The 27,838-nt window shown below is 38.7% G+C and overlaps 1 protein-coding gene across 20 annotated transcripts in view; it reads right to left on the bottom strand.

Annotated features, from left to right (window-relative positions):
• The window catches only part of otofa (otoferlin a), a 93,587-nt gene that overhangs the window by 55,084 nt on the left and 10,665 nt on the right, over window positions 1-27,838 (bottom strand). For all 20 annotated transcript variants that reach the window (XR_003672938.1, XR_003672940.1, XR_003672939.1 and 17 more), the window contains exons 2-3: window positions 24,782-24,840; window positions 12,232-12,320 (exon numbers count right to left, since the gene is read on the bottom strand). Coding sequence is in view for 17 of the 20 variants with exons in the window: in XM_028439161.1 (XP_028294962.1) it covers window positions 12,232-12,320; window positions 24,782-24,840 (148 nt within the window). In the remaining 3 variants the exon portion in view is untranslated. The remainder of the gene's footprint in view (window positions 1-12,231; window positions 12,321-24,781; window positions 24,841-27,838) is intronic.

Raw genomic sequence — 27,838 nt, 5'->3', positions numbered from 1 at the left:
CATGGGGTACTTGGAAACATTGATGAATATATTTCCAACATGCTGAGTCATTTTTAAGCCTATTTCAGACACTGTACATGCTCATCCAACAGCTTTTCCACCCGTTGACAATAAACTGCATTAATGAAATAAACAATATTGTGGCCTTAATATCCTACAAATTGTTACTACGGTGTTATGCACATAACTAAAAACTGAGGTCAATATATTCTCTGCTATACAATAATTGTAATGCACAAAATTGATATTTAGCATGCGTTAAATGTACAGGTTGACATTTTTTTTCAATCTATAAACTAAAAAGTAAATAAAACAAGAAAAGTTAGTAAATTGGAGAGACGAAGGGGTTTTCTTAATCTGAGGAGAGGCCTCAGGGGGTACATGAGACAAAAACCGTAGGGAAACACTGTATTAGACTTTTGTGACAATGAGAAAAAAGAGGTTTAATGTATTTTCTTTTTGTGCTGATCTCATATTTTCTATCCTGCTCTCTAATCGTGTTGTGATGCCACGTCAACACTTTTTCTTTTCACCAAGTCTACATTTGTTGTTATAGGTTGACACAACATGTAGTGCAATCTTTTTGCGACAACGATGAAAACTACTGTTCCAGTGTAATGACATACAGTATGTATAAAGAATATTAGGAGTAAAACAATGCAGCGCTTGAATACTATAAGCTAGAATGGTAGGGGTGAACAGAGGGGGTAGATGTGTGCGTACAAGAAGAACAGAGCTATGTGTTGGCAGCAAACATTTCAAAAATTATGTCATGATCAGATATCAGATCTGTTCCAAAGCCCTGGGCACAAGAGATGTGCATTTAAGCGTGATGGCAAAAGGGTGTAGATAGATAGATAGATAGATAGATAGATAGATAGATAGATAGATAGATAGATAGATAGATAGATAGATAGAAGAGTTTCTTAATGAAGAAGTAACAGGTCTTTAAGAGTCAGAATGCCTGCTTGTTTGTAGGTGCCAAATGTACTTATTTTACACAATAATTTAAAAAATAAGTTCTTTAAAAATCATACAATGTGGCACCCCCCCAACCTAGCGACCCAGCCAAGGAGACGAGGTCCCCACCCAAGGGGGAACCACCAGTGCTGTGCCGGCGGGAAAGCCAGCAGGAGCCACAGACCAAGGAAAGCCCGGGCCAGATGCAGAACCGGCAGAAACAGCAACAACTCCCCAAAGCTCCGGGAACACGGCGCCCCCGTCACACCAGCCAAGCCCCAGAACAAGAAACCCCCACCCCATAACATACTATCAACCCTTTATAATGAGCGGGAATTAAATATTTTGATTCACATTGAGTGGTTTTGTGTTTCTCTGGTGCTGGCAGATGTTTCCTCTAAGGCAGACCGTTGCCAGTCTTTACTCCATCCCTCAACTTTACAGGCTTAATGTGACAAAAGAAGAGTTCCTGTGAGGTTTATGGTGTAAAACTAAAGCTTCTACACATCAGAGGAGTTTTTTTCATTTACAAATTCAACCCTCTGTTGTATTATATACAGTTTGTGTACAAGTAAGAGTGATCAACCGGTCCAATCAAGCTCTCCGTGCGTGTAACGTGTGTACATATGCTGAATAATTCAACAGCACAGAGCCTATCATGGTACTTTTCAATGCTTCAAAAGGTGCCATTCATTATTGATAGAAGCTCTGGCAACAATTTACTTTCATCTGCTTTATAATTCAAAGCTCCCATCACTTTCAGTTTGTAGTTTGTCTTTGTCTTCCTCAAGTTTCTCCAAGCGACTCTTAGGAATTACCTGGTAAAGGTTAAAGAGTCTACCGCACCTTTGAAATGTAAATACTTCTTTCAGACACAGTCATTCTCGAGGTTGGACACAGTTGGAGGTAACTGTTCTGTAGATGTAGAAACATCACAGCAGCACAAGCAGGGAACACAGACACAGACAGAAAACATCTTCTTACATCTTCAAAACTAATTTCTAGTGCAGGACTAAACTTCACCTAACATCTAAGCACCTCACAATGGTATACATTCCTTTGCTTGTGTGCTTTACGCTCTGCAGAGCACTTTTTTTTAAGAAGGTGCTGGGTATGTTCAATTTAAATTATTCATCTCTGGTTTTTTATTTAGCTCCATGAAAGCTGTTTTATTTTCTTTTACAGGGTCTTGTCCTTATGAAAGTTCAGATTCGCTTTCTATAAGCAACATTTGAGCATTTTAAATTGAATTCATGACTGGATGAACTGAATTGAGACTTTTTGAAGAGGGTAATTTAGTCTGCTTCCCAAAAAAAAACCTTAAAATGATGAATAACCAAACTCCAAACAATAATAATAATAATAATAATAATAATAATAATAATAATAATAATAATAATAATAATAATAAAGGAGCAAGCTGCAACTGAGAGGTGGAGGCCAAGCACATTTTAAAATATACTTATTAAAACACTCAAAGATAAGGTAACCATCACTAACTCTCAGCAAAAAAAGGCTGTCAGGTCCAGACACAGTAGTAGTGTTTCATCCATTCACACCAATATGTATAAGGCAAGGCAAGGCAAATGTAATTGTATAGCGCATTTCATACACAAGGCGATTCAATGTGCTTTATAAATCAATAAGAACATTTAACTATTTAACGGGGTTTAAAATCAACATTAAATCAACAATAGTATGATTAAAAATCTCCCTCTTGGTCATAAGTAGCAGAGACAAATATTCTATGCTCATATTGGATGCTGACTTCAGCTCTGCTGGCAGTTTGTTCCTGCACTAATTTTGCCAGGTCTCTATAGAAAAAGGCTTTTATCTGGTTTCATAAAGGATATAATTGCAGCATAACAATTAAAAGTGATTTTTGCTGTGAACTCTGGGCTCCACTATCTGACCTGTGTCCATAGATCTGAGACCTGCTGGGTTCATACCTGACTAACATCTCACTGATGTATTCTGGACCAAACCCATTCATAGATTTATACACCAGCAGCAGAACTTTAAAGTCTATTCTGGAGTAAAACTGGAGTTATGTGCTCTGACCTTACATTACATTACATTATTTCAAGCCTCTAAATAAGACGTGAGCAGCTTCTATCACAGTGGGGGCAACAAAAATATGTTTGTTTGATTGAAGGGCCACATTATCAACGTTCATGTCAGCATTTATCCAGGGTGTACCCCCGCCTAGCGCCCAATGAGAGCCAGAGATTGGCACCGGCAGACCCCCGCAATCGTGAACGGGAATAAGTGGGTCTGAAAATGAATGACTGAATCTGAGCATTAAAATAGTTTTAACAGTAACTTTGTGTTTGTTGTTGCCTTGCTGGTTATGATTGCATTTTGTGCATTTCCGTTGTCCTTTTGTGTATTTTTCCTGTAGAATTTACATTTTTTTGAGTAATTTTTGTATAATTCTGTTGTCGTTTTGCTTGTTTGTTAGTAATGTGGGTTTGGAGAGGAATTGTTTTCTTTTTGTTGTCTTTTTTGTACTATTGTTGTCGTTTTGTGTTATTTTGTGTATTACTGTTGCTGTTTTCTTCATTTTGTAGTAGTATTGGGAGCATTTTATGTGTTTTTCCTTTTTTACTGTATTTTCCTGCAAAGTTGTAATTCTTTGTATTCTCGCTTTTGTTTTGTGTATTTTTCGGTCATTTTTTACTTTTACTTTGGAGGCCGTATAAAATTTACTGGGCCGCCAGTAGCCCATGTCTTCCTTAAATTGAAGCGATCATCCAGTGATTGTGTTTGTGTGTGTTTGCCAGTAACCAGGTCTCTGTAGGACTATATGGAATTGGGGTAAGCAAGAAATTACATCCCATGTTTATGAGCACAGCGAGGCACTGATTGTATAAAAGTGCATTATATACAGTAACACCCAGCTGCTAGAATTTATATACAAAAATGTGCTTCAGTAAAAGTTTTAAAGATTCTTAAGATCCAAAGCACAAGTTTTAATGGGTTCATACATCACTTTACTCGGTTTGCCTTGCAAACTCAACCAGAACTAGATAAATTAACTGTGTTTTAATTGCATGGGGAAAATCCATGCTATCTTTTTTGTTACTTCTATAGCCTACACAGAGCTTCCAACCCACAAGGTTTTTTTTTTTTTATATTTCACTCGGCTTGAATATATTAACCTCTTAATCACCCTAGTAAAGTAAAGGCCTTTTGAGCCCTCTTATAATTCCATTTTTAATCAATCTAGGGTTAATCAATCTTCATTTAATTCACAAACTCAGTTTTTCTGTACATACAAATAGTTTGCATGTTCCCTCTCAAGGTGGAATTATGCGACTAAAGGAGTTTAATCTGCACTGACATGTGAACGACTGTTTAAAGAGGCATTTGATAAAAGTGAGAAGTAAAGGAAAGCCGGATCTAGTAAATCCAGTTAGGAACCAGAGATCAATGGGCCCGCGGTTAGATGTAAAACCATAGAAAACATAGAGGTTAGGAGACATGATTTAACAGTCAATGAAAGGAATACGTCTCATTACTGATTTTAACTGTGTGCACCATACTCTATCTTTCTACTGCAGCACATTGCTGAAATGCACTGTTACAAAGTTCGACTCAAGTCCTTTTTTATGCTAAAAAACTGATCTGGCACTTTGCCATTTAATCAACTGTGATTCCGACTGATCAAACTCAGCCAAGCTGTTAGGAATTCCCAGTACCGGTAGTTGATGTAAGCCCTTTAGCTAAATGATTTGAGTGAAAATACAGTTTTTCACTCAAAACATTCTTTGGTGCTTTTGTCACATCACTGTTTACATTTGAACAGCAGTTAGTGCATTTCTCAAAACAATCAGTGCAAACTGCAAAACCTAGTAGACAACCTGCAAAAGCACGTCACTTGCTCAAAATGGATAGTCTATTCCTCAAAAGCAAGTATTCATGTCAATGAAACTGCCAGTGTCACCAAAATGTCTTGACACCATCGATTATGAACAAGATAGTCAAATGGCTTTGTCATGTTTTCATTATTACAGTTTATTCTCTCTGTGTTTTCCAATGAAAAAAACACATTGCAGTAGTTAGGGGAGTGAGTGAGTACAAGACACTGAATATGTATGTTTCACATTTTTACTGTATATGCTCTTTGCAATTCTACAGCATTGTGCAAAAGAAAAATACACTACAGTCACTAGAACAAACATAAGAAACACCCTTTTGGTAGAGCTGTGCACAAATGTGAACAATATACTGTAACAGTACATATTGTAAGTGAACATAGGTAAATCATTCTGGCACATCCAGATGTTCTATCAGTCTGGCCACATATTTTCTCCTACATCACAATGGATCATCCCTTGGAATGCAGCAAGATAAGTATCTCCAGGAGTAGCGAATCCACCCTCTGCATGACTCTGCTGTGATGTCGTCACATGCTGGATCCATGGCTGCTTGCAGAGCCATTTTTGCGCATGTGGACGCCGGTCATAAACCTTCAACCTCCAGGCAGAGAAAAACTCCTCTATCGGATTAAGGAATGGGGAGTAAAGAGGGAGGGAGATATTCGACCAGCATCCTGTCATGTGCTGCAAACCACTGTCTGACCAGATGTGAGTGGTGAAAACGGACATTATCCCACACAACAACATGCGCGTTGAGTTGGCCTCCACCCCTCTCATTCTCAGGGACGATGTCCCTGTAAAGAGTGTCTAAAGAAGTCAGCAGATGTTGTGTATTATATGGACCAAGAAGGAGGATATGCATGAGGATGCCATTTTCTGAGATGGCTGCACACATTGTAACATTCCCTCTGCATTGGCCTGGGACATCAGTGGTTGCTCTCTGTCCAATGCAATTACTTGCACGCCTTTTACCTTTGGCCAGATTGAAACCCGCCTCCTCAACGTATATGAATGTGTGCAGTGGTTCACTGGCTTCTAGCTCCAGTACATGAGAGAGAGAGAGAGAGAAAATTGCTAGTGTACTGCATGAAACTACGCAAAGTAAAACAGTTTACAGTGCTGATTAGAGAGATATATGCTCTCAGATAAAATGTTCCGCTCCAGCACTTCTACCCATAGATGACTGTGGTTCACATTCCAACAAAGTAACCTACTGTTGCTGACTATTGTTCTCTGTTTGAGTAACATCACTTGATCAAGCTTTTTCTAAAATTCCACACGACAAAATAAGTAATAAAAGTATCATGATTTGTGCGGTTATCATATCGGATCAATATCGGTATCGGCCAATACGCAAGGCTGCAGTATCGGTATCATATCGGGAGTGAAAAAGTTGTATCGGGACATCCCTAGTGCTGAACATTAGAGTACACATAGAAGACATGTTTTACCTGTACATGCTGGTGACGGATCTTCTTCACTCTTTCACTGTTCCGTTCAGATGGCACTTTGTACAATTGTTTCATGCGCATTTTCATTTCTCTTCAATTGTTGCAGCTGAAACAGGTTTAATATTGCCAAATACATTGTCACCCTCTATGAATTTCTTTCAACCTTATTGCATTGTTTCCAATCACCATTGAACAAATGGCTTCCTCTTGCTGCGGGGTATAAAGGGGTCCTCTTCCACCTCTGCAAGGTTGTCTTTCAATCCCATGTGGTGCAGAGTAAAATTACAGTAATTTAGAGTAAACATGAGATACCATGAGATGTTGGATTACTGTCCAATACTATACATACATGTTCTCCCTACAAAATGTTTGAATGATTGAATTCACAGTGGTTCTTCCAACATTTGATTGCACACTCTGACCAGCCTCAGCCATTGTCAGGCCGTCATTGACAACATGGTCCACAACTGTAACCCTAATTTTATGAGGAATTTGTATTTGGCCTCGTCTCCCTCTTCCCCTTCCTCCTCACCCCTCTTCCACGATTCTGACCTTCCATTTCTGTGTCACAGAATTGTAGAAATGGTACGCACTATGTCCTGCTTGGTTCATGGGATTCATCCCTGAGTGACTGTGAATAAGTGGCTTGTCATTGGTCTCAACTAATGGTACGTTCACACCATGCGTTTTGGACGTCAAAATCGTGCCTCACGCGCGTTGTTGGACACTTGTGCTCATTGAATACAGACACTTGTCACCAGTGTTGAAGATTCTAGGGATGTGCGTTCATCGCGTCGAGGGGAGGGGCTTCTCTGTGGCCGGTGGTGTTCATACAACGGATGATATTGTGGCGATCAGTTACGTTCATAATTCACCCAGTGACTGTGAAGTGGTGGAACATTGTGTTGAGAAGGCGGTGTTTCCGGTCGGATGTATTTTGGTGTGACTAAGTGTGTGCACTGTGATGTCAGAGGGCTATAGAGAAGTGTGGGTGAATGGAGAATAAAGTTTGGAGTTCCTTGCTGAACACACCGCCTCCGACTCCCGTTCATCAGCTCTACATTATCCAGAGAGTGGCTTGGCTTCATTTGCGCCTCTGCGCCATTTCTAGATTCACCAGAGCTGCGCTCGGACGAGAGTCGCTTTCAGCGCTACTTCCGTCTCTCCCGTACCCAGTTTGACGACCTGCTGACCGGCATCGGCGCTCACATCTCCTACCAGGACACCAACTACAGGCGCTCTATTCCAGCAGAAGAGCGCCTGTCCTTCTGTCTCCGCCTCAGGTTAGTGTTTTTTTTTTTTCTTCTAATTTTTTTTCATCTCATTATTCTGAATACATCACGGTTGGGGAACGCTCCTGATTGGTCAATGCGCCGAGATATGCCCCAAAAGTTCAACAATCCCAACACCAGCATTGGCCATGTTGGAGGAGCTTCAAAACGCGCCACACAGGAGGCACGGGACGCACAACGGGACCTCCGACGCTCCCTAGAAGCACGTCCATCATGTATTGTGAATGTAAACCTGCCGCTTTTGACGCTTTCGACGCATTTGGCGTGAACGCGTCATAATACTTCACACACCTCCTCATGAGTGAAAGCTGAAGTTCACCTGAGAGCAATTGTTCAATTTAGGAAACATTTCCAGAAAAAAATTATAAAAAAAGGTATAAAATTTGCTTGACAGAATTTGATCACTAGTTGAACAATTTTGTATGTAATGACTGAAGCAATGAAATGAAGACTATTAGTTTTATTGGGAACGACGATTCAGCATCCGTAAGTATAGTGAATTTTGACATGACATGAGCAAATGATAATGTTATAAAACAGCAGAGAATTGTATGAAAGCAACTGATACATGTCCGAAAGCATTTGCAATTTGTTCAGAGGAAAGGGAAATTGCTACTATGATGTGCACAAATGACATTCTGATCTGACAAAAGCACCAAACGACTGAGAAAAACTGTAAAGATAGACAAAGTTTAATACAGAAACGTAAGTGGGTGTTGCTTATTCCCAGGCTAGACATTTTGTTCCCTGACATGTGAGTTTCTAGTTATTTATTAGTTAATTACAGAGTCTGACATGAGAAAGATGTAATGTCTGTCAAACATCAAGGAGAGGCCAGAGCAATATTTCACCTACTTCGGGGAATTAGACATCAATCAAAACAATGTTGCTATAATTTCAATGTGTCTTTTAAATTATTAGCTATTATGATTTAATCTCTGTTTATTATGTAAGCCTGTATTCATTTTTAAACTACATATCTAATACTAAAGTTGAATTACAGAATATCCTAGATTAAGATGGGATTTAAACATCTAACTTGAACTAGTCCTTCACCTTAATTTACTTACTGTAAGTATTACAACCTCAGGTTAAACAACATTAATACATTTCTTATAAGCCTCGCTGTTCAGTGGCACACAAAGTGTAATCCATAGACCATTACAGCCAGTTTCTGCCTCACATCATAAAAATATGATCCATATGGCTTTGCAGCACAGAGATCATCACGCATTGTCGCGCTCCATTTGTGTTGCGCTCTATTTGTGTTGCGCTCTGTTTGTGTTGTGGTAATGTGATGCTACTTGTAGTGGCGAGGTGTGACACACTGGCCTTAACAGGGCTTTGGCGCCTTCAGTGACAAAGGGGATCAGCTACCCTGTTAATTACGCAGCCTGTGGACACAGAGCAGCTGTGAGAACAATAAGCCACGGCTCATCTTCAATGATTTACTCAATTAAACTTGTGCATGGTTGTGGTTGGATGAACATTTAGGATAGTATGTTGGCGGAAACACACAGCACTCATATGTATTAATACTGTGATAAAATGACTATATTATAATCAATTAGTATAATAAATTATGTGTATGTCGGCATAAAATGTACAACCGCACAAAGAATTCCTATGTGGTAAAGGATGCATCAGTGTTTCCTAGGCTAGAGAAGGTTATAAAGGAAGCATTGAGCCTCCTTCCCTTAGCTTTTAGAGAAGTGGAATGCTCCTTTTTATGGCCACCACTCAAACACTTCCGGGGTAAAGAAAAGTGGATAGGAAAGGAGATAGGAGGGACTATTTGGACACATACCCCGGTCTTTGGCCCTGGCCTTTCTGTCATTTCTGTCAACTCATGGACAAAAGAGAATGAACAAGTAACACTGCTCCTGGGAGCAAATCAAGCTGAAATAAAAGTTGTTTGTTAAACTTTGTGACAAACTGCAGGAGACTTGGATCTTCAGGTTATTTAGGGCAGAAGCTGATCTGGACGTTGATATGAGTTATGAGAGTGTAGTGTAGTGAGAGTCCAGCTGTCACTTTTTATTTTGCCCTTTGGCACCACAGACGTCTTGAAGACAGTTAGCAGACGCCTTGATGTAGAGCAGATACGACATATGTCTGCACACGCGTCATCCACTTTTTAACCATCAGTCATCACTGGACGTGGCTGAGAAATGCATCACAACACACATCTCTCTCTCTCTCTCTCTCTCTCTCTCTCAGACCTGATCAGGTCACACAAATAAATTATTAGGACAGCTACATGTAATTGCCACCTACATACAACACACAAAGGCACACGTGTTCAGCTTTTAATGGCTGTGTGTGTGTGGTGGGGGGCGATGTAATGCTTTGCCGATCTGGACAATTAACTCTATATGGGACACATTTGTAAGTCAAACACACAGCCACTGTAACAATGGGATTGGATTGGATTTAGTTCACATGAAGAGGACTTCTGAGTCTGTGAAGAGATGGAAAATAATATAATAAGCAAAACAAGAAAAACTATTCCAAAGCAACAGAAAAGGGAATTTCCATTAAGTATTTCCTCACATTGCCGAGTAAGATGTGTTTGCAAACCTCATGATGCAATAGGTGGAAATTTCTTGTTTATAATTTAGACAATGATTTACAATGTTTTGGGAGCCACAGCACTAAGTGTGTTTTGAGAAAAATCCACCAGCACACAAAATAATAAAACGTATGTAAAAAAAAAAAAGTCTTTCAGCAGTTGTTAAAGTAAAGTAACTCAAAGTTTGGAATGAATTTCTACTTTAGTGAAGGCATTCTACAAACTACTACACTCATTAGAGTGAATCTGCATTAATTAGGTTACTGGTAATGCTGTGCGTCAAATGTCACGATGTCGCCGCCTTCTATAGAAAATCATAAAACATACGGCTGGAGAAGAAGAAGGAAAAGAAGTGATCAGACCTCTCTCTCTCTCCTATGTCACCGCTTACACACACGCACACACACACACATGGAGTGACCAAAAAGCACTACTTAGTGAAAAATACTAGCAAAAGCCTTAGCTCCGTTAGTATATCAGAGCCTGTGGTCACGTGACTGCCATAAAGTGAAACGTTCTCCAAGCATTCTCCAGGTCACATGACCTGGCCAACGACAGTCCATTTTCTCTAAACTTACATACTCGGTACTTCAGAGGGAAGCCCCGGTCGGCGCACTGATGCTGTCAAGCGCTGTATATTGGCCTGAGGAATAATTTAAAATAACTCATAACTCATATTAGGTCACAAAGTCTGCGCTGTGGCTTTAAGCACACTACAATTTCATTTTAAGGTTACTTCAAAAAGTACTTTTTAAAAAATAAGCCATAGTATCAGGTTAGAAGTAAACTAATGTTTACGGATGACATGTAACCAGAGGTGTTCCAACCCCTTCACGGGTCACTCCCTACAATTCTAGCCGCAATCTTTCAGTAATCACTCAAAGTTAATGGAAATAAATCCTTCTTACAACGATAGATATATTCAATACATTCTTAAAAAAACAATACAGATTAATGCTGACGATAAAGTGAGTTGTAGATCACTCCATTATTTTATTAAAGAGGCGTTTAATTGTTTATTTATTGGGGAAGTGACCACTTCTGTGGACATGAAATCAATGCTTGTCTACAAGAGAAGACCGCAGAGATCAAAGTGCCGCTTTCTCACAGTCGATCAATGCTCTAATAGGTATCAACCTCAGAGGAAGCACACACAGCCTTTTCAGACTGCTTCATAGTAACTGTTACACTCAGTTGTGTATTTAGCTTAATGGAGGTTAATTGTGGAACCAAGTCCAAGCCAGGGTCTTTCTAGGCAGAGTTTATATGTTCTACCCCAGGATGCATCTTAAGTACCTCAGCTTCCTCCCATTGTCCAATAATAATGTGGGCTGGCACTGATGGCTGAAAAGGAAGTTTCCCTTTAACCAAGCCTAATGAGAGATGATCAAATTAAAAATACCATGTACCTTTTATAGCAAATTACATTTTTACATGTTTACTTTGAGTGCATATTTCTACATACATTTTTAAACACTTTTTCAGCCATCTATAGTTAAAGATGGTGAGTAAATCAACATCACTAGAGGCTAAATTCATCAATTTCCCTCTATTTTTACCAAGTTCCTCTTTCTTTAAGGATAAAAACATCCTTTTGTAATTCAGGAGATATAAGTTTTATTTCAGGTTCAAGCAGGTTATACAACTGTACAAAGAAACAAAACTTTAAGTGAAGGCTTTTTGAACTATTTATCAATAAACCTTAATGTACTGAAGTGTGTGTGACAGTGAGGCATCGAAAACCAGAAGGACAGAAGCTCTCCAAGAACAAGACAAAACTGGCTTAAAAATAAGTGTTTAGTAAAAGGTTTGACTGGAATGTTTCAAATAATTAGAGCATATACACATGTACAGTATTCTGCCTTTTTATAAACATTCTGCCTTTTTATAAACATTCTTGCAAGCAGCAATTCTAAATTTTGACATTTGTTCATACATTTTTGCAGTTTTGCGGAAGATGTCTTTACCTGTGTTAAAAAAGGTGATCGGAATCATTCCCGACAGCGTTAAACTATTAGAATGCTGTTTGTGTGATAAATGCTGTTCTCAAACAGTGGCGGAGCATCATGTCTTACCTGTTGGAGAAGACTTTACTATAGTTGTATATTTGAATCTCCAACATCTCATTTCCATCCAGCTGGCTGGCAATGGGCCATCGAAACATCTGGAACAGAAAATGATGGAGAGAGTTGGAGACAGAGGGCTTACGACTAAGGAACACATACAAAAAAGCGCAAATGGATCTTAATTGAGAAAATAAAATGCTTTTTTAATGTAATGTCATCAACAATTTCAGCATCCCGAGGCAGCTTTGCCATGTAGGCAGATGATTAACAGTTGCATCTGCTCAGGAAAAACCTTGATTACATTACTTTGAAAAGATTGTGTAGGGTGTTTTTTTTTTCTTCTTCTTTGACATCAGAATTGTTTTTGCTTGACAGGAGCTCAGTTGAGAGAGTAAAACATCTAATACCTGAAGCAGTGGTTCCCAAACGGTGAACAAATCCTGTATAATTTATTGCACTATACAACTACACAAAAATGATTCGTTTTTTAATTTACTACTTTGTATGCACTCTATTCATAATACAGAGGCAAATTCGATTTTTTTAAAAAAAATTTTAAATAGTTTGTTAATATATATACATAGTTGTCTTTGTCACATTTTATTTTGGCATTAGTAAAATAATTTTGCACATTTACAGATATTGTACATGATATGAGTGATAGCACGTGTTAAGAAAGCTATTTTGCACAATAGGTGCACCTCCAGATTTTTACTTGCCCTTCGGTGTGCTTTGGGCACAAAACCACTGACCTGAGGCATAAATACTGCTCCCACACACTGATGGTGTGCCTACATTAGGAGGATTTCTCAAAGAAATAATCAATTCAAAACAAAAGCCATATGCACCCTTGACAGTTCAGCAGTAACATGAATTGCTAATTAAATTTTAAGATTTAATTTTACATTTTTTTTATTTAAATCAATGTTAATACAAGATCCAAGGGCTAGTGTCAGCACACATCTGCTATAGTCTTCAGTAATCTTGAGTATCAAGGAAAACATCAACCAACTTTCAAGATGTGTGTGGTGGGTTCCCCTGTATCTAAATGTTGATGTGATGATGTGAAGAATTCTCCGCGGACACCTTCTTGGTATAAACATAACATTTTATTCATGCAAAGTGAAGATGAGTGTCCGAATTTGACCCTCTATGGTAAGGTCTGAGAGCAGCAAAGCCAAACGCTACTCTGAGGGAAAAAAGCCAAGCGAACACATATATGATCTGACAAGAAACCTGAAACCATGTGGTGCTTAAGGCTTTAGCTTTGGGAAAAAAGAATGGAAGCAACACATGTTTCGTGGATTGATTGACTGGTTGATTGACTGCGGACCATAGGATAATCAAGGGGAAAAGTAAGGAAAACGCAATTATAAAACCAGGTTTTACTTTGTACAATATACTGGGTGTGGCCAGATGTCCCAGCACCAGGAGAACGCTGGGCCGACCCCACATTACAAACAGTGTCCAACCACTACTACAAACAGTAGGAAAGACTAAACCTACATCAACATAAACAAGATGACCAGTAATCTCAAATCTTACGAAATAATCTGCTACTGGTTGTCTTCCTCTCTTCTTTAGTCTCCCAAACCCTTCTATACACTTCTGTCTCCCTCCTTACCGACGATCACTGATCTGAATTAAGTGGAGGAAGGAAGGAACCAGGCATTACCAATATAAAGCTGATGTTGAAATGCCTTGTTGGTGAATTGTGCGATACAAATATACTTGCATTGACCTACACCTCTAGTAAACTAACCATCATTTTCAATAAAAATCTTCATTTTTTATGACTAAAAGCACAAAATATCAACGCTTTACCACAGATGAGGAATTCACATTTTTTTATTCAGTCAATTACTTCCGAGTCTCTCTCTCAGTTTTATGGACGAGTTGCTTTCTCGCGCTAAAGAGGTAGCAAAGGTGATTTAAAACTCATTCTTCCCCTGTCGATGTTGTCCTCTCATTCGGGGGAAACGCTGCAGGCCGTGAAGCGAGATATCCATCATGACTTTCCTTATTAACGACTCCTGGAGTTTCCAGCTGCTAGGAGGTCTTGTCTTGGAGGATTTGGGATGCGTATGCACTGCACTAAAGCATCCATTTACAGTCTGTGGCTCTCCATTCCACATGTCAACCTGCTGGGAACAATGTTACTGAATCACTCTGGGGCTTTTTTCCCCTCCAGCACTACACAACAAGCCTAACAAACCTCTCAGGCTGTGTAGTCCAGGCCTGATATTGTGGCTAATACTGCTGCATCACATCTCATTTAAAATGAAAAGGTCCCCTAGTGTGCTGGAGCAGCAAAATGAGATAAAATGGAGGGAGACCCTGGTATGGAGCTAATGTCACATGGATGATTGCGCGCACATTTAATGAAGGAAATGACATCTAATATACACACACCAATGCGTCACACAAACTGTAGCAGGACAATAAATGGGCCAATGCGATTAAGGGGTTTTTATCTAACATCAGGGACAGCAAACTGCAACTTTTATTCCCACAGAGGGAAATAAACAGTTATAGCTATAGTACTAGACCTCATAAATTTGCTTTTGTGCAAAAACACAGACACAGATCCAAAGCCTTTGCTTGCATTTTACCTCTGACTTAACTTTTTAACTCTTTTTTGAAGAATTCTTAGTTAATTATTAGTAGTTTATGGAGTTTTACAGTGATGAAAATGTGTTATTGACTGAGATTTAGTGCTAATTTGTAACTTAAGTCTTCAATCTTCAGCGGCCAATGCTGGATTTCCTCTTATTACGCTGGTTAACTTTTTACTGCAGTAAATCACCATGGTAACGTGGTCGAGAGTAGGTTGAGTTGTGGATAAAATCTGAGTGAGTATAAAAGCACCTCCTCCTACACAATCATTTCATTCATTCATTCATTCATAGGTACTTATCTGCACGCTGTAGGTGACGCTGAGAACCAAATACTGTAGTTATTTGTGGTTTCCCCACCACCTGCCCATACAGTCAATCAAAAGGGTTTTTTTTTTGTGATAGATGGAAGTTGAGTGAATTAAATTAAAATATTACATTCACACTGTACCCTCTACCCGTTATACAACAACTTTAAATGTGGTTGCATCAACAACCCCAGTATCATCTTCATGCACTTGCTCTTGAACTCTGTTACCATTGTGCAAGTAAAACATGACTTAGCATCAGTGTAATTTAAATAGGGCACTGGAATATTGATTAGTGATTTTCAAGACTTTAGGAAAAAACTGCAGTTGACTCAAAAGTAATTAAGGGCTCAGGAAAGACTCATCTTTGTCTCTAACACGATTTAGTGTGAATGACTCTTGACTTTGCCACCTATTGATCAGTGTGGTGTTTCCATGGTAACCACAATAAAACCTAAAGATGAAATAATGAATGAATTGTAAATTGAGAGTACTTGTTTACGTATCAAATTTGTGTTTTCACTATTACAGTGGAAGTTGTGCTAATCTTTTGCTAAATTGAATCTTGACAAATGGTAATAAATAGGACGGTGCACAGGCTGGCTAGCCATAGCAATCCTTTAATAGCTAGCCACATTTATTTAGCTAGCATCTTGGAAAGGATTTAGATCATGTGCAAAGCCGCCAGTGATTAGCTTTGCTAAGATTCCGCAGATTAGCCTACTTTCTTTGTTCAATAGTCCAGTAAAACCTTTAGGATACAGATAAACTCGGATGAATCTCATAGAGTTTGTGAAACAAAGATACGACTAAATTAATACAAAGTCTATGGGGAAATGATCTGGCCTCTTATAATGAGATGTTTTCAGGATTAAAAGCTATTCTCTACATTCATGACAGTAAAAACTTGTTGATAAGACACACGAGACAAACTCTCAAGGAACCCTTAAGTCACTTTGGTGATGATTTCATATCTCGTATCTGTTTAAAGGGCCCATGTTGCGCTAAATTGACTTTTCTGTGCTTTAAACATCATAAAAGTGCTATTTGGGCTTCATACACATGCCCCAAAGAGTTTTTTCATTGAATCGTTAGTTAGAGGGTGATTTGCTCCTTTCTTACTGCAGGGTGAGCACAAACACCTCGCTCCATTGTGATGATGCGTTCTTACATTGATGACGAATTTGACGCGGCACTGAGCTGGAGAAGCCGCGCCTCCAGGAAGCTCTCTGCCGTGGTTGACATGTAAACAGACACGCCCACGAAGGTGAGCATGTCAGCGTCCTTCGCGAAGTTCTATGTATGTATTTTCTACAGTCTATGTATGTACCGATGAACGCCCCGCCCCCACGCTCTGTCTTGTGTTTATAAAACAGCATGAGTTCGGAGTGGGTGGGCTCAGAAAGTGACTTTTCAGCGGCCAAAACTCTGAAAAACCGGTGAGTTTGGGAAAATAAACCTCAAATACTATGTTTTGGGGGTTCTTAGAACAAATGGAGATGCGTGAAAAATAGCATGACATGGGACCTTTAAACTAAAAGCCAAAGTTCACTAGGTAATCTTGATTTGATCACTTGTTGAATAAAATCTATCACTTTCATCTTAGACTTAAAAAGCTTAAACTATTTTGTTAGCTGATGTGTCTCAAAGCACTGACAGATGGGAACATAACTTTTGAAATTATTTCTGCTTTATTGTCAAATTGTGAACACTAATTATAAGAGAACGGATTTTATCATTCTGTGTTGGTATTTTCAGGGACCACATTAGGACAGTTGTGTTTCCTAAAGCCCTTATCTGTGAATCTGCATTTGGACCTGTGTAATAGTATAGTTTTCATGATATTGTTTGCAATAAAGATGGTCATCAATTATTATTCATTTAAAGATGGGTGTGATAATAAAGTAATTATCCCTGCGTTGACATGTGAATAAAAATATCTTCTTGGTTTGGATTCCAGTTATTTTCAGATCCCACACACGTACCCACTCATATTACATAGTGCCTAATTGGTGAAGTGAGTGCGCTCATTAAAAGTGACAGGTATGATCAGTGTTCTCACGCCTTGAGACCATGGTAGTCTACGAGAGCAACTAAACGCTCAGATTGGAAGCTATTACGGTTGTGATCCCATGCTGCGCAGAGTAGCCAACAACAGATGGATGACCGGGTCGCTCTTAGTTTCCCCTGCTAACCATGATTTGATATTTCATGAGAGTTGCCATGGATACAGAGAATAAAAACGCCTGATTATTTATGAACAGCATGCCCTACCTTTGACATTAGCGACGAGAAATAAGATGCATCATTATTGGGCACATTTTCAATTCCGTTTATCTTTTGATTCAAGTAACCAGACTTGCTGTGATCCTATGATAATGTATTTCTCTGGACTTGGCTTCTAAGGGCTTAGATGTGTTCTCGGAGGATAAAAGAGATCAGCACAGGCTGCTGTGTAGCAATCTTCTCATTATAACAAGCCTGACCTCCATGTGTTACATCCATTCAGCACATGGGGTTTCTTTAGTTTTGATCAAACTAGACTAGAGTTTGTCTAGTAATCAGACTCCACAGTGAGACCACGGTTCTCAGTTTAACTGCAGCCACCAGCCAAGCCGCAGCATTAGCTCACTGCCTACTTGGAAATCTTTTTGAGTGACATATGTGTCAAACACCTGCAAAAACTCATATATCAATCCATCTTAGCTCAAGTCAAAAAATACCTCTGAACACTTACTTTAGGTCGATATCATCTGGACTTACCAGTGACTCTTAAATATTTACAAGGACATATTTTTTAGAACAAATTTAGTTGGAACAAGTTTGTCAAAGATTTGAGATTTTTGCATATTGTGCTTTGAAATCTAAATTGAAGAGAGAATGAACTTTAATTGTTTAACCTTGTCATGATTTTTAAAATAGACTTTCATGGTCTTGACAATCTGGTGATCTAGTACAATTGGCATTTCCTGGTAATTTGATGAAGCCAGTGTTCCAGCATGGACTCAAACATCACAGCAGTTGGCTTCCTCTTTTCTACCTGGCCAGATGGTGCGGAGATAATTGATGATGCACTTGTCAGGAAAACACTTTTGCAACTGTCAGTGTTTTGCTGGGAGTTTTTAGCCCACATGTTTTTGCTGAGGTATGTTTTTTTTGTCCACAGTGGTGTGTGAAGAAAGGGAAATCCTTGGCATTAATAGGTAACGTTATGTAAAGATGTATACAAGTTCAAGTATTATTTTGAAACCTGAGACAATAGAGGGATGGATAATATGATGCAGAAATCAAAAAACTAAACAAAATCTGATTTTTGCCTCCAGTTTCCAACTTTTTTTTTTTTTTTTTTTGGCTTACATAGAGATTTTGCTGCCCTCCATCTTGAAACTAGCAAAGATAATAAACGTGCTCGTGGTATCATTTATTCAGTGCAGTGAGGGATGGGAAAGAACCTCACTGGAGCAGCCCCGTCCTCAAAACCAGCAAAAATAAAAACCTATTTTTAGAACCAGCAACACTAGATTGTGTGCAGTATAAAAGCTATTTTCTCTTCGGTGCTATTGGTCAGTGATCAATGAAACAGCAGCTGAGATCAGACCTTCAGTCTCTGGGTTAATGTATGAATGTAGTTTATTAGTTTATAAACCCTACTCTGATTGTGTTATGGCATGTCCACGTGTATCTGATATGCTTTCTTTGAACCACTAACTTCTTAAACATGATTATCTACATGATCCTGGAAGTGGTTTGGAAGTGAGTTTGCTGCAGTTTTCTACTACTGACTTTGATCAGCTGCAGGACTCTCCTTTTTGACCCAGAGCTGATGAAGCTCTCAGTGGAAATCTACAGCCAGAGGATCTACACTGCACACTGTGTCCTGCCAACGTATACACAACACATAGCATCTGTGTTATCTGCCGATATAGTGTTTCTTATACAATAAGTGAGGAAAAAGTTATTTTTTTCCTGTCATTCAGTGGCCAGCATTGATTTCTGCCAAGCCTTCACTTCTCAACAGCTGTCTCTGCCGGGTCTTGACAGCATAAATCCAGTCTTGGATTATACGAGGAGACAGATGGGGCTGAGACTTTATACTTTTCCAAACAGAAAAGTTTGGCAAGATTCTTAAATATTATCAGTGAGAAAGTGCCTTAAGCATCAACAATGGCACTAGCAAAGCAAGTTGATTGAAAGGGTTATTCTTCAATCTTTAAGTAAAGTAAGTCTGATGGGCAGAGGTAAAAGTAACGGAAGTACTCATGTTACTGGAACTGAGTTGCTTTTATGGATACTTCTTAATCAGTAATTTTACTTGTACTTAAGTATGTTTTTAAAGAAGTAATTAGTTACATTTCTACACCCAACCGCTACTGAGTCAATTATTATTTTTTGTTTTAAAAAGATCAACGGACATTGTGAAACTAGAAAAAATGAAATGACCAGTATCACATCATAGCCGACCAATCAAATTAAACTTAAATATGCCAAAACAGCATCGAATTGAGGTTATTTTCTCAGAGCATTCATTAGTTATTATTATTTTATATGTTCTGTATTATTATAATTATTTAATAATTCTTTTTTATTTTGTATTTATTGTGTACAGTGGGGCAAAAAAGTATTCAGTCAGCCACCAATTGTGCAAGTTTTCCCTTTTAAAAAGATGATAGAGGCCTGTAATTTTCATCATAGGTATACCTTAACTATGAGAGACAAAATTTAAAATTATTTTTATTTTATTTATTTTTTTAAATGTATATACAGTAATTATGAGTATTCATCAGTTTTTTATTATTTTAAATTGAATTCATTGGTGTTTTGTTTTTTTAAAAAAGAAAAAAAAAGGAAGAATTCTACATTTTGACAAACCTTTTATTTTGTACAGATGCCTTTGTGGAAAATGTATTAAGTTCTAATTGTGCAAGATTTCCTCTCTTCCTTTATAAGTTTATACATGAGATGTTTACTTTATGCAAGTACTTTGCGTACTACCTAATTACTTTTTACTTGTACTTGAGTATTTCAAGTAAGACTTACTTCAACTTGTACTTGAGTACATTTTTAATCAAGTAACAGTACTTCTATTTGAGGACATATCAGTATTCTTTACACCTCTGCTGAGGAGTTTGAACTAAATGTATTATGAATACTTTCCATTTGATGCTGAAGGGAGGCTGTCTTGTCAATTTTTGTTGTCTCTATATTTCAATGTACCTAAAATTGAATTCATTGCAGTCAGATGTTGTAGAGAAAGGAGGCATTTAAAAGATGCATGATGGTGGTTTTCTGGGACAGGAATTCAGCACCTGTACAGTTTTTTTGAGGGGAGGTGTCCTTGAATAGCTGAGCAGCCTGACCTGTTGTTATTTTCCAATCAAATGTGCAGTAGTTGGTAAACCTATAAAGGTAATGAGTTTAATAAAGAGTAACTAAACCCTGAGGATTTGACTAATGTGAATCTAGGCTGAATTTTTTATTTTTTATTTTTTTGATGCTTTGATTATGGGCGGGGCTCCTGGAGTAGTCCATACTATAAAATCTTCCAATAATAGCAAAATTGTATTGTAAAAGCTGGGTTTCAACCCATAGAGGCCAGTCACTCTTACAACAAAATATGCAAAATTGAGAAATGTCAAGAGAATCAATCAACACTATTTCATGTTCAAATATATTTGTTTTCAGCAGAAAAAAGTGGTTTTGTGGTTTGGTTACTCGTTCAGAAAGTACTTTCTCTCGATTCTCTCAGTCCCACCTTTAGACCACACAGCATGTCTGTCTGGTTGTAGGTATTTTTCAGTCTCTCTGTGCTAACCTGGCCATATCTCTAGGGTGTTCCCTACAGTAGGTGTTGAACTCAACAGTAAAGGGGAAATCGGACTTTAAAAAAAATGCTGGTTGGTGCAGAAAAACACAGATATTTTAAAGCAAGTAACAAATTCCCAGATGCAGACTTTAGTGTTACGTAATCCCGAGGCTCTCATTAAAAAGTCAGAAACTGTTCATACCATACTCCTGGGCTGTAATAACTGGAGGCTAGTGGAGGATAAACCTGCTTACAGACGTTATGTTTGCATATTAATTAGTCGTCTCTTTTCTGCAGAGTTGAAGTCTCTTGACATCTTGTTTAGAAAGCAAACACATACATGTCCCTCATGCACTTTTGGATTTGAACACACCGACATGCAAAAGCACACAAACGCGCGCACACACAATATATATAGCGCGATCTGCAGGCGTTAAACTGAACTCTGTAACCACATGCAGCACATGCAGCACTTGCAGCTCCGTGCTCTAGTTATGTCGAACCAGTGAGGGGGGGGGGGGGGGATGCCCCCGATGCTTCTGCTGCTAAAAGCTCCACCATGGAATGAATAATGAACACAGTTTCTCTACCCAGTCTATCCGCACACACTAGTTCAAAGGCATCCTGCTAGTCCATGCATGAAGCTACAAGACACAGAACTCTATGCTAATGGCCTTCAACGCCAGGGGCCAGCCCGCGTTTATCGAGCCACGCAAATGTTTCAGCTCTGAAGATAAAGACGATGTGATGAGGAATCGCTCCAATTGAAATTGTCGGGCAAACACCATGTGTATATGTGGACACCAGGCAACCTCAGTCGACACACACACAAGTACACGCACTGTGGAAGCACAAGTCTCTCAAAGCGATGGCTGGACGTTTTATTGATGCTGAGCAATGCTAATGAATGCCTCAGAACTGAAGACGTGAGACGTGAGACGAGAATGAGGCTGTCAGGGTTGCTCTATGTTCAAGCAACACATCTTAATACCAGTTACTGTAATCCAGCTTCAGGAATGCTATATTTCATCATTAGGGATGCTGTGAATCATTTCCTGTGTGCTTTGTCTTACATATTGTCAGAAGAAACCTGTTTTAGCAGAGGCTACTCGTGCCTTAGTGGGGATGTCTTAATGCACATACTGTAACTCTGCACACTGTGTACACTCATTTAGACGTTTTCCTGATTAGGAGGGAAACAAAAGCCACAGTTATCATTAGTCGTAAGGAAGGAAGTAGTGTTCTGCCTCTGAGCCCATCAAACAATGTTTTTTTTTCCCTCCCTAAGTCAAACAACCTGCATTAGTCTTTTAGGGTACAGAATCATCTTTGAAGTGCTTATTTTGGTGATTTTTCTGTTGAACTTGTGTCTCACATTTCACTATTCCTACTTAAAATCCAAACAGCAGTGAAAAGGCTGAGGTACCTGCTAAGAGCAGATACATCTCTAAATATGACTATTTCTTTTGACCTTGTTGAACCAGTTTTAAAAAGTAACAGAGACCCTGATTACTTCACTAACTGTACCAAATATAGCGCTCCGTATTTCATGCGGTTGTGTCATGTTTAACTACAGTGTCATACATACAGATATCCATTCCCACAACACACTGAATCACTCCATCATGTAATTTGGAAACTCTCGACATGGCCACTGGACATTTGCAAAATTCCAGAAATCGAAGTCTAATGAGGTGATAAGACCTGATGCTCTGCAGACTCACTGGTTGGCAGTGATACACAAAGAGCCATTCAAGTATCAGCAGGAGGGATCAGCACATGAAGCGATTCCCTCACCACATGGAATTGATTGCAGCAACTTTAAATGGCCTGTCATAGTGAAGGCAGAAGTGGATGTTTTTTCCATTCACATTAGACAACAGCTGTATAAAACCCTCTGCTAAGAATGGATTATTGCACAACTTTTTGAGGATAAGACACAAATAAGTATCACTTCACAAATGATTATCACTTTAGTACACATGGAATATCTCACATGGAATAGCTCCATATCTCCAGCACATTTAACTTGGTCATGCTTTGATGATGGTGATGATGATGGTGATCAAGGAGAGAGATTTTAACTTTGACTCAGTCACACTACAATAATCTGACGAATGATCTGATCAAATCAACCTGTTACATTGTTTATCAATGAAGACGTTTCAAATTAAAAGTGAACTTTATCATTTTCACAGATTTCAATGACATTTACAAGCACTGGGAAAACTCCATGTTCCGTGAATACTAGACAGCCCAAAAAAATGACATCACCGCCTCCTTTCCTTCACCCCGCCTTCATTCACACATACGCACTTTTTGGCTCCTTAGGCGCGGTGGGTGTGTCAGCAGCCTGGACCAGAGAATACGAGCAGGAGAGAAGTGCGTAACTGCAAACGTGCAAAAAAGCGCTTAAGTCCAGACGGGAGAATAGAGCCCTGACTTTATGTGAGCTTGAGCAGGGAAACCTTGGGTAATAAGTAATGCTGTTTATTAATCCTAGTCCCACTCTTCACATTTTAGTAAAAGTTTTTTTAATTTTGCATATTTGGTTGTAAAATGTCAGAGTTACTGGCCTCTAAGGGTTGAACGCCGACTATTAAACGTGAATTTCGCTATTGGCTGAAACTGATTCTTTAGATTCCCTTGTGTCATCACTTTCACTGTTGGCTCCGCCCCTCCTATAAAAGCTGAGAGGAGGGAGGAGGGTTTCCTCCAATCACAGCCCTCAGTGAGCATTGATTGACAGACTTAATGAGAAAGTCCACTGTGTTCCATGTGAAACAGCCCACATTAGGGTGGTGTTTTTGACTCTGTGCTTCTATAAAGAGCAGATTCTGGTCTAATGAGAGGGTTCATCAAGCTTTGTGTGTATTTACAGACACGTCTATGCTATGAGTGTATTCCCTTCTGTCTCTGCGTGTGTACGTCTTATCGCTATGCAAGAGGTGGTGGCAGAGCAGGTGTGTTTTGCCCTGAGTGGTGTCTGTGTTTACAGACACATCTATGCTATAAGTGTATTCCTGTCTGTCTCTGCGTGTGCAGCGTGTGTGTTTGCCACTGAGTGGTGTCTGTACGGCTGTGTGTGAGCTTCACGTCGTGATTGTGTGTGCCTGTGGTTGTAGTGACACATTTCAGCTTTTGAACTTGCTGTGTGTGTGTGTACAGACACATGATTGTGTGCATTACCTCTCTGTGCACAGCGCTGTGGGCTGACTGAGTGGGTGTGTCTTACTGCTACAGCAGTAATGCCGATAATCACGGCATTTTTTGAATTTCCCTCCTAGTGGCAGGTCAGCAGAAAGCTGTCTTTTAGTTAAGTATCGAAGGCCAATTTATCTGCACTTAGACACTGAGAAGACTAAGTGTGTTGACACAACAGGAATTCAAAACTCACACACAGAGATGTGGAATCTAAATGACACAAATTAAGCATAAAAAGGAATCAGAAGTAAAACTAAACAAATCTCCATTGGGATTGGAGCCTTGGCATGACCAGACTAATATATAATTTACTCCACAATTGCAGCCATTGAATATTCCTATAAAATATGAATACAAAAACAGATGCCAACTTTTAAATGAAAAATCACAGTGTGGCAGAGGGTTCCTGTACAGAGTTGTTGCAGGAATGCTAATTAACCACCATGAATCCTTTTTTTTTTTTTTTTTTAGGTGAAACTGGTTTCAGGAAGTATTCACAATGTGTAACATATTACATCTCCAGTGGCTTTATCTGTGTTGGTGTAACCATGTGTTCTGCTCCTCATTAGCTTTGGATTATGTGAACAGAAAATACAGTATGTGAAATCAGAGGAAATACAGACACTAACCTCATTAAACTGAGCCACCTCCTCACAGTTCTCCACAACACGGCTGTAGAAAGGCAGACCTTGAAAAGCCAAAATCAAAAAGTTAACACATGATTGACTGATTCCAATCACAGCAGAGGTTAGCCAACATGTTGAAACTACATTTTTGCACAATCAGTCAATTCAGGCATACATTTATACCAATAGAATTGTTCCTAAACGAGTTTTTTTTATTTTTCTTCTTTTCGGTTATTTCATTGAGATTCATTGTAAACCTCATTTATTTACCCAACAAATAATCAGATGCAACAGCTGTGCTGAGCAATGAGAGGCACAAAAGAAATGCAAATTAATAAATGATGGCTGTAAAAGCTGAAGGTGGCAGAGAGACTTCAATTAAAAAATTAATTTTAAAAGATAGATGGTGCAGCTTGGCCAACAAAATACCTGCCATGTCTTTCTTTTTTCTGCCTTTTTAAGGTGGCGTTTACTGCAAACAGCTAATTATCCCACAAGCTGCAGTCTGTGCTCACCTGTCTGCTTTGTGATACTCATGAATGGGACAGAGCCGCTGTGTCCACTATGCTTTGTTCCTGTAGTTTGCTTTGCATTAATGCGCTTTTTGTGAGGGCAGCTCACATAAAGATATGCATACAGACACATTCAAGCATCTCCAAACAAAATAAGCTGTCATTCAAACCAGCTCTTCATTTTACATGGTCGGTAGATTTTAGGAAATAATTGAAAACAAACATTAAGACATAGAATAGTTGCAGCTGCTTCAATACACAGACTTTTACACATAATTGAGGCGACACGGCTCCATTTAGGAGTCAACGACTGCTTCTATTGATGGTGTTACTATCTCACATCTTATGATGCTGCATACTGTAAAATAACTATTAAATGTAAACCTGCTGAGGACAATTTAAACTGTACCTGTTTTTCATCCAATGCTGATGCCAATGTGCCCCAAAAACACAGCCAAAGTGACATTTCTGTTGTTGAAAGTTGTTGACAAAACAACAGTGGATGCTGATTTTTTTTTTAATTTATTTTTGGCTTTCCATGGAAAAACCCAAATACGACAGCAATCAGAGTGACCGCATATCAGGGTGAACACGATAAACATAGCAGGACAAAAATCGGGAATCTTCACTACCCCTTCCATTGTACTACCCTGACTCCCTCTTCCCTGTTCCTTTCCTCCTCAATAAAGTGCAACACTGGCCTCTCTTTTTATATTCTTTCTTTAATACAATTTTTTTCATCCTTGCTGAGGGAGGGATGATGTTCACAATTATGCAATAAGATAAGTTTATCTATCGCAAAAATGATTGCACGACATGTAGTGTTGACATTCGACAGCATGTGCAGAAAAGAAGAATCCAAACCCCACAATGCAACGTTAAGTTCAAGTCACATGACCATCAACAAACCCTGCATAATTTCTTCAGTGTTTGATTTATCAGTCTAAGAGGCCTACACTAGCCTTTATTGGTGTTATAAAGAATGTTAGTTATCGTCCGCTCTATGTTTAACAGTTAACCCTGTAGAAGGCCAGACAATAAACCTTCTAACTTTATTTTTCTTAAAGCCCTGCCTTTATATCTGGTTTCGCTCAACGTCTGATGTGCGTTGAATAGAGCAGATAATATTTGGCTTATGTAAGTTAGTAAAACATTCAGTCATTCATCATCCGACTGGCTCGTTCCTGTTCAGAGTTGTGGCGTGGGGGTCTGCTGGTGCCTCTCCAGCACTTATAGGGTGCTATGGGTTCCAGTCCATCACAGGAACTAAAACAATACCCAGCTCATTTGTTCAGTATTTGGCTTCAAATCAGCAAGAGATACAAAATCAGCGAGTGAAGCTTAGTGTAGCACTCACAGACTGACCTGTGAGCGAGTGGAAATCAAAAAGAAGGTCACAATTATGCAATGAAATAAATAAATTTATTTAATTGCAATAATAAAATATGCATTGCTGTCAAAAGATTGCACTTCTTGTAGTGTTAACCTTCGACAGCATGTGCAGACAAGGTAAAAAAAAAAAAAAAAAAAAAAAAAAAAAAAAAAGGAAATCAAAAAGAAGTGCAGTTTTTTTTCCAGGTCGATGGACAAAAAAATAAAACAACTCAAAATGGTGAAACTAAGCAAAAAAAAAGACTCTTAGATCTATTCAGAACTCTAAATAAGGCAATGTGTCAGTCAAACAAATAAAATATATCTAAACCTGACCACAGTGTTAAACAGCATCTCTCAACTTGAGTGTTAAATCAATACTGCAATCTCCATTTTGTGGTTGTAATTACCTGTTTTAGGGCCAAACGATGAATACTTTGCATTTGAAATGGGTGATGTGCATGGTGATGTTTGTTAGTAAGACACACAAAATCCATGACTCAAATGTAGAGATATGGCAAAATGCTGAAGTGGGTTGTTCTAAAACAAAAGGTCATGATGAATGACTTTTAAAAGGAAAGATCCTCTCAATTTGATATTTAAGGAAATGCCACATGATGAATTGTACTTGTGACCCTGCAAGGATGTGTTGGATAAAACAAAGAATTCATTAAAGACTTGTCACAATATCAATAATTTGTGACACCTCTTATTTTCCCCTTTAATGTCAATACAGTTAATGTGGCTTTTCAATATATAGCTTTTAATCACATTGGCAGCAGTTTGCACAAATTAACGTTTAAGAAAAATCAATGGATTATTCAGCTGGCAGCACCATCTAGTGAGTAATAATGTGACCTGCACATCGCTATGACTGTGTAGTGGCTTCTCACGTGATAATGTAGATAAGAGAGGAAGAAAACTACTGATAGCCTGTTAACATAATGATCACCCACAATGCATTTAGAGGGTGGATTTCCTCATTGAAATTGTACATTTTAACTACCTGAAAGTTTGTACATACGTTTCTACTTTAAAAAGAAAAATTATATATATATATATATATATATATATATATATAGAAAAAAAAGTTACGCAAGAAGAAGAAGAAGAAGAAGAAGAAGAAGAAGAAGGAAATCCTAAAATACAGTACAATTGTAAAAATAAAAACATAAAA

This window comes from Gouania willdenowi, chromosome 24 (assembly GCF_900634775.1).
Source record: "Gouania willdenowi chromosome 24, fGouWil2.1, whole genome shotgun sequence".
Classification (NCBI taxonomy): domain Eukaryota; kingdom Metazoa; phylum Chordata; class Actinopteri; order Blenniiformes; family Gobiesocidae; genus Gouania; species Gouania willdenowi.
Note: the sequence above shows the minus strand (reverse complement) of the source record. Positions and strands in the feature narration are given on the sequence as shown.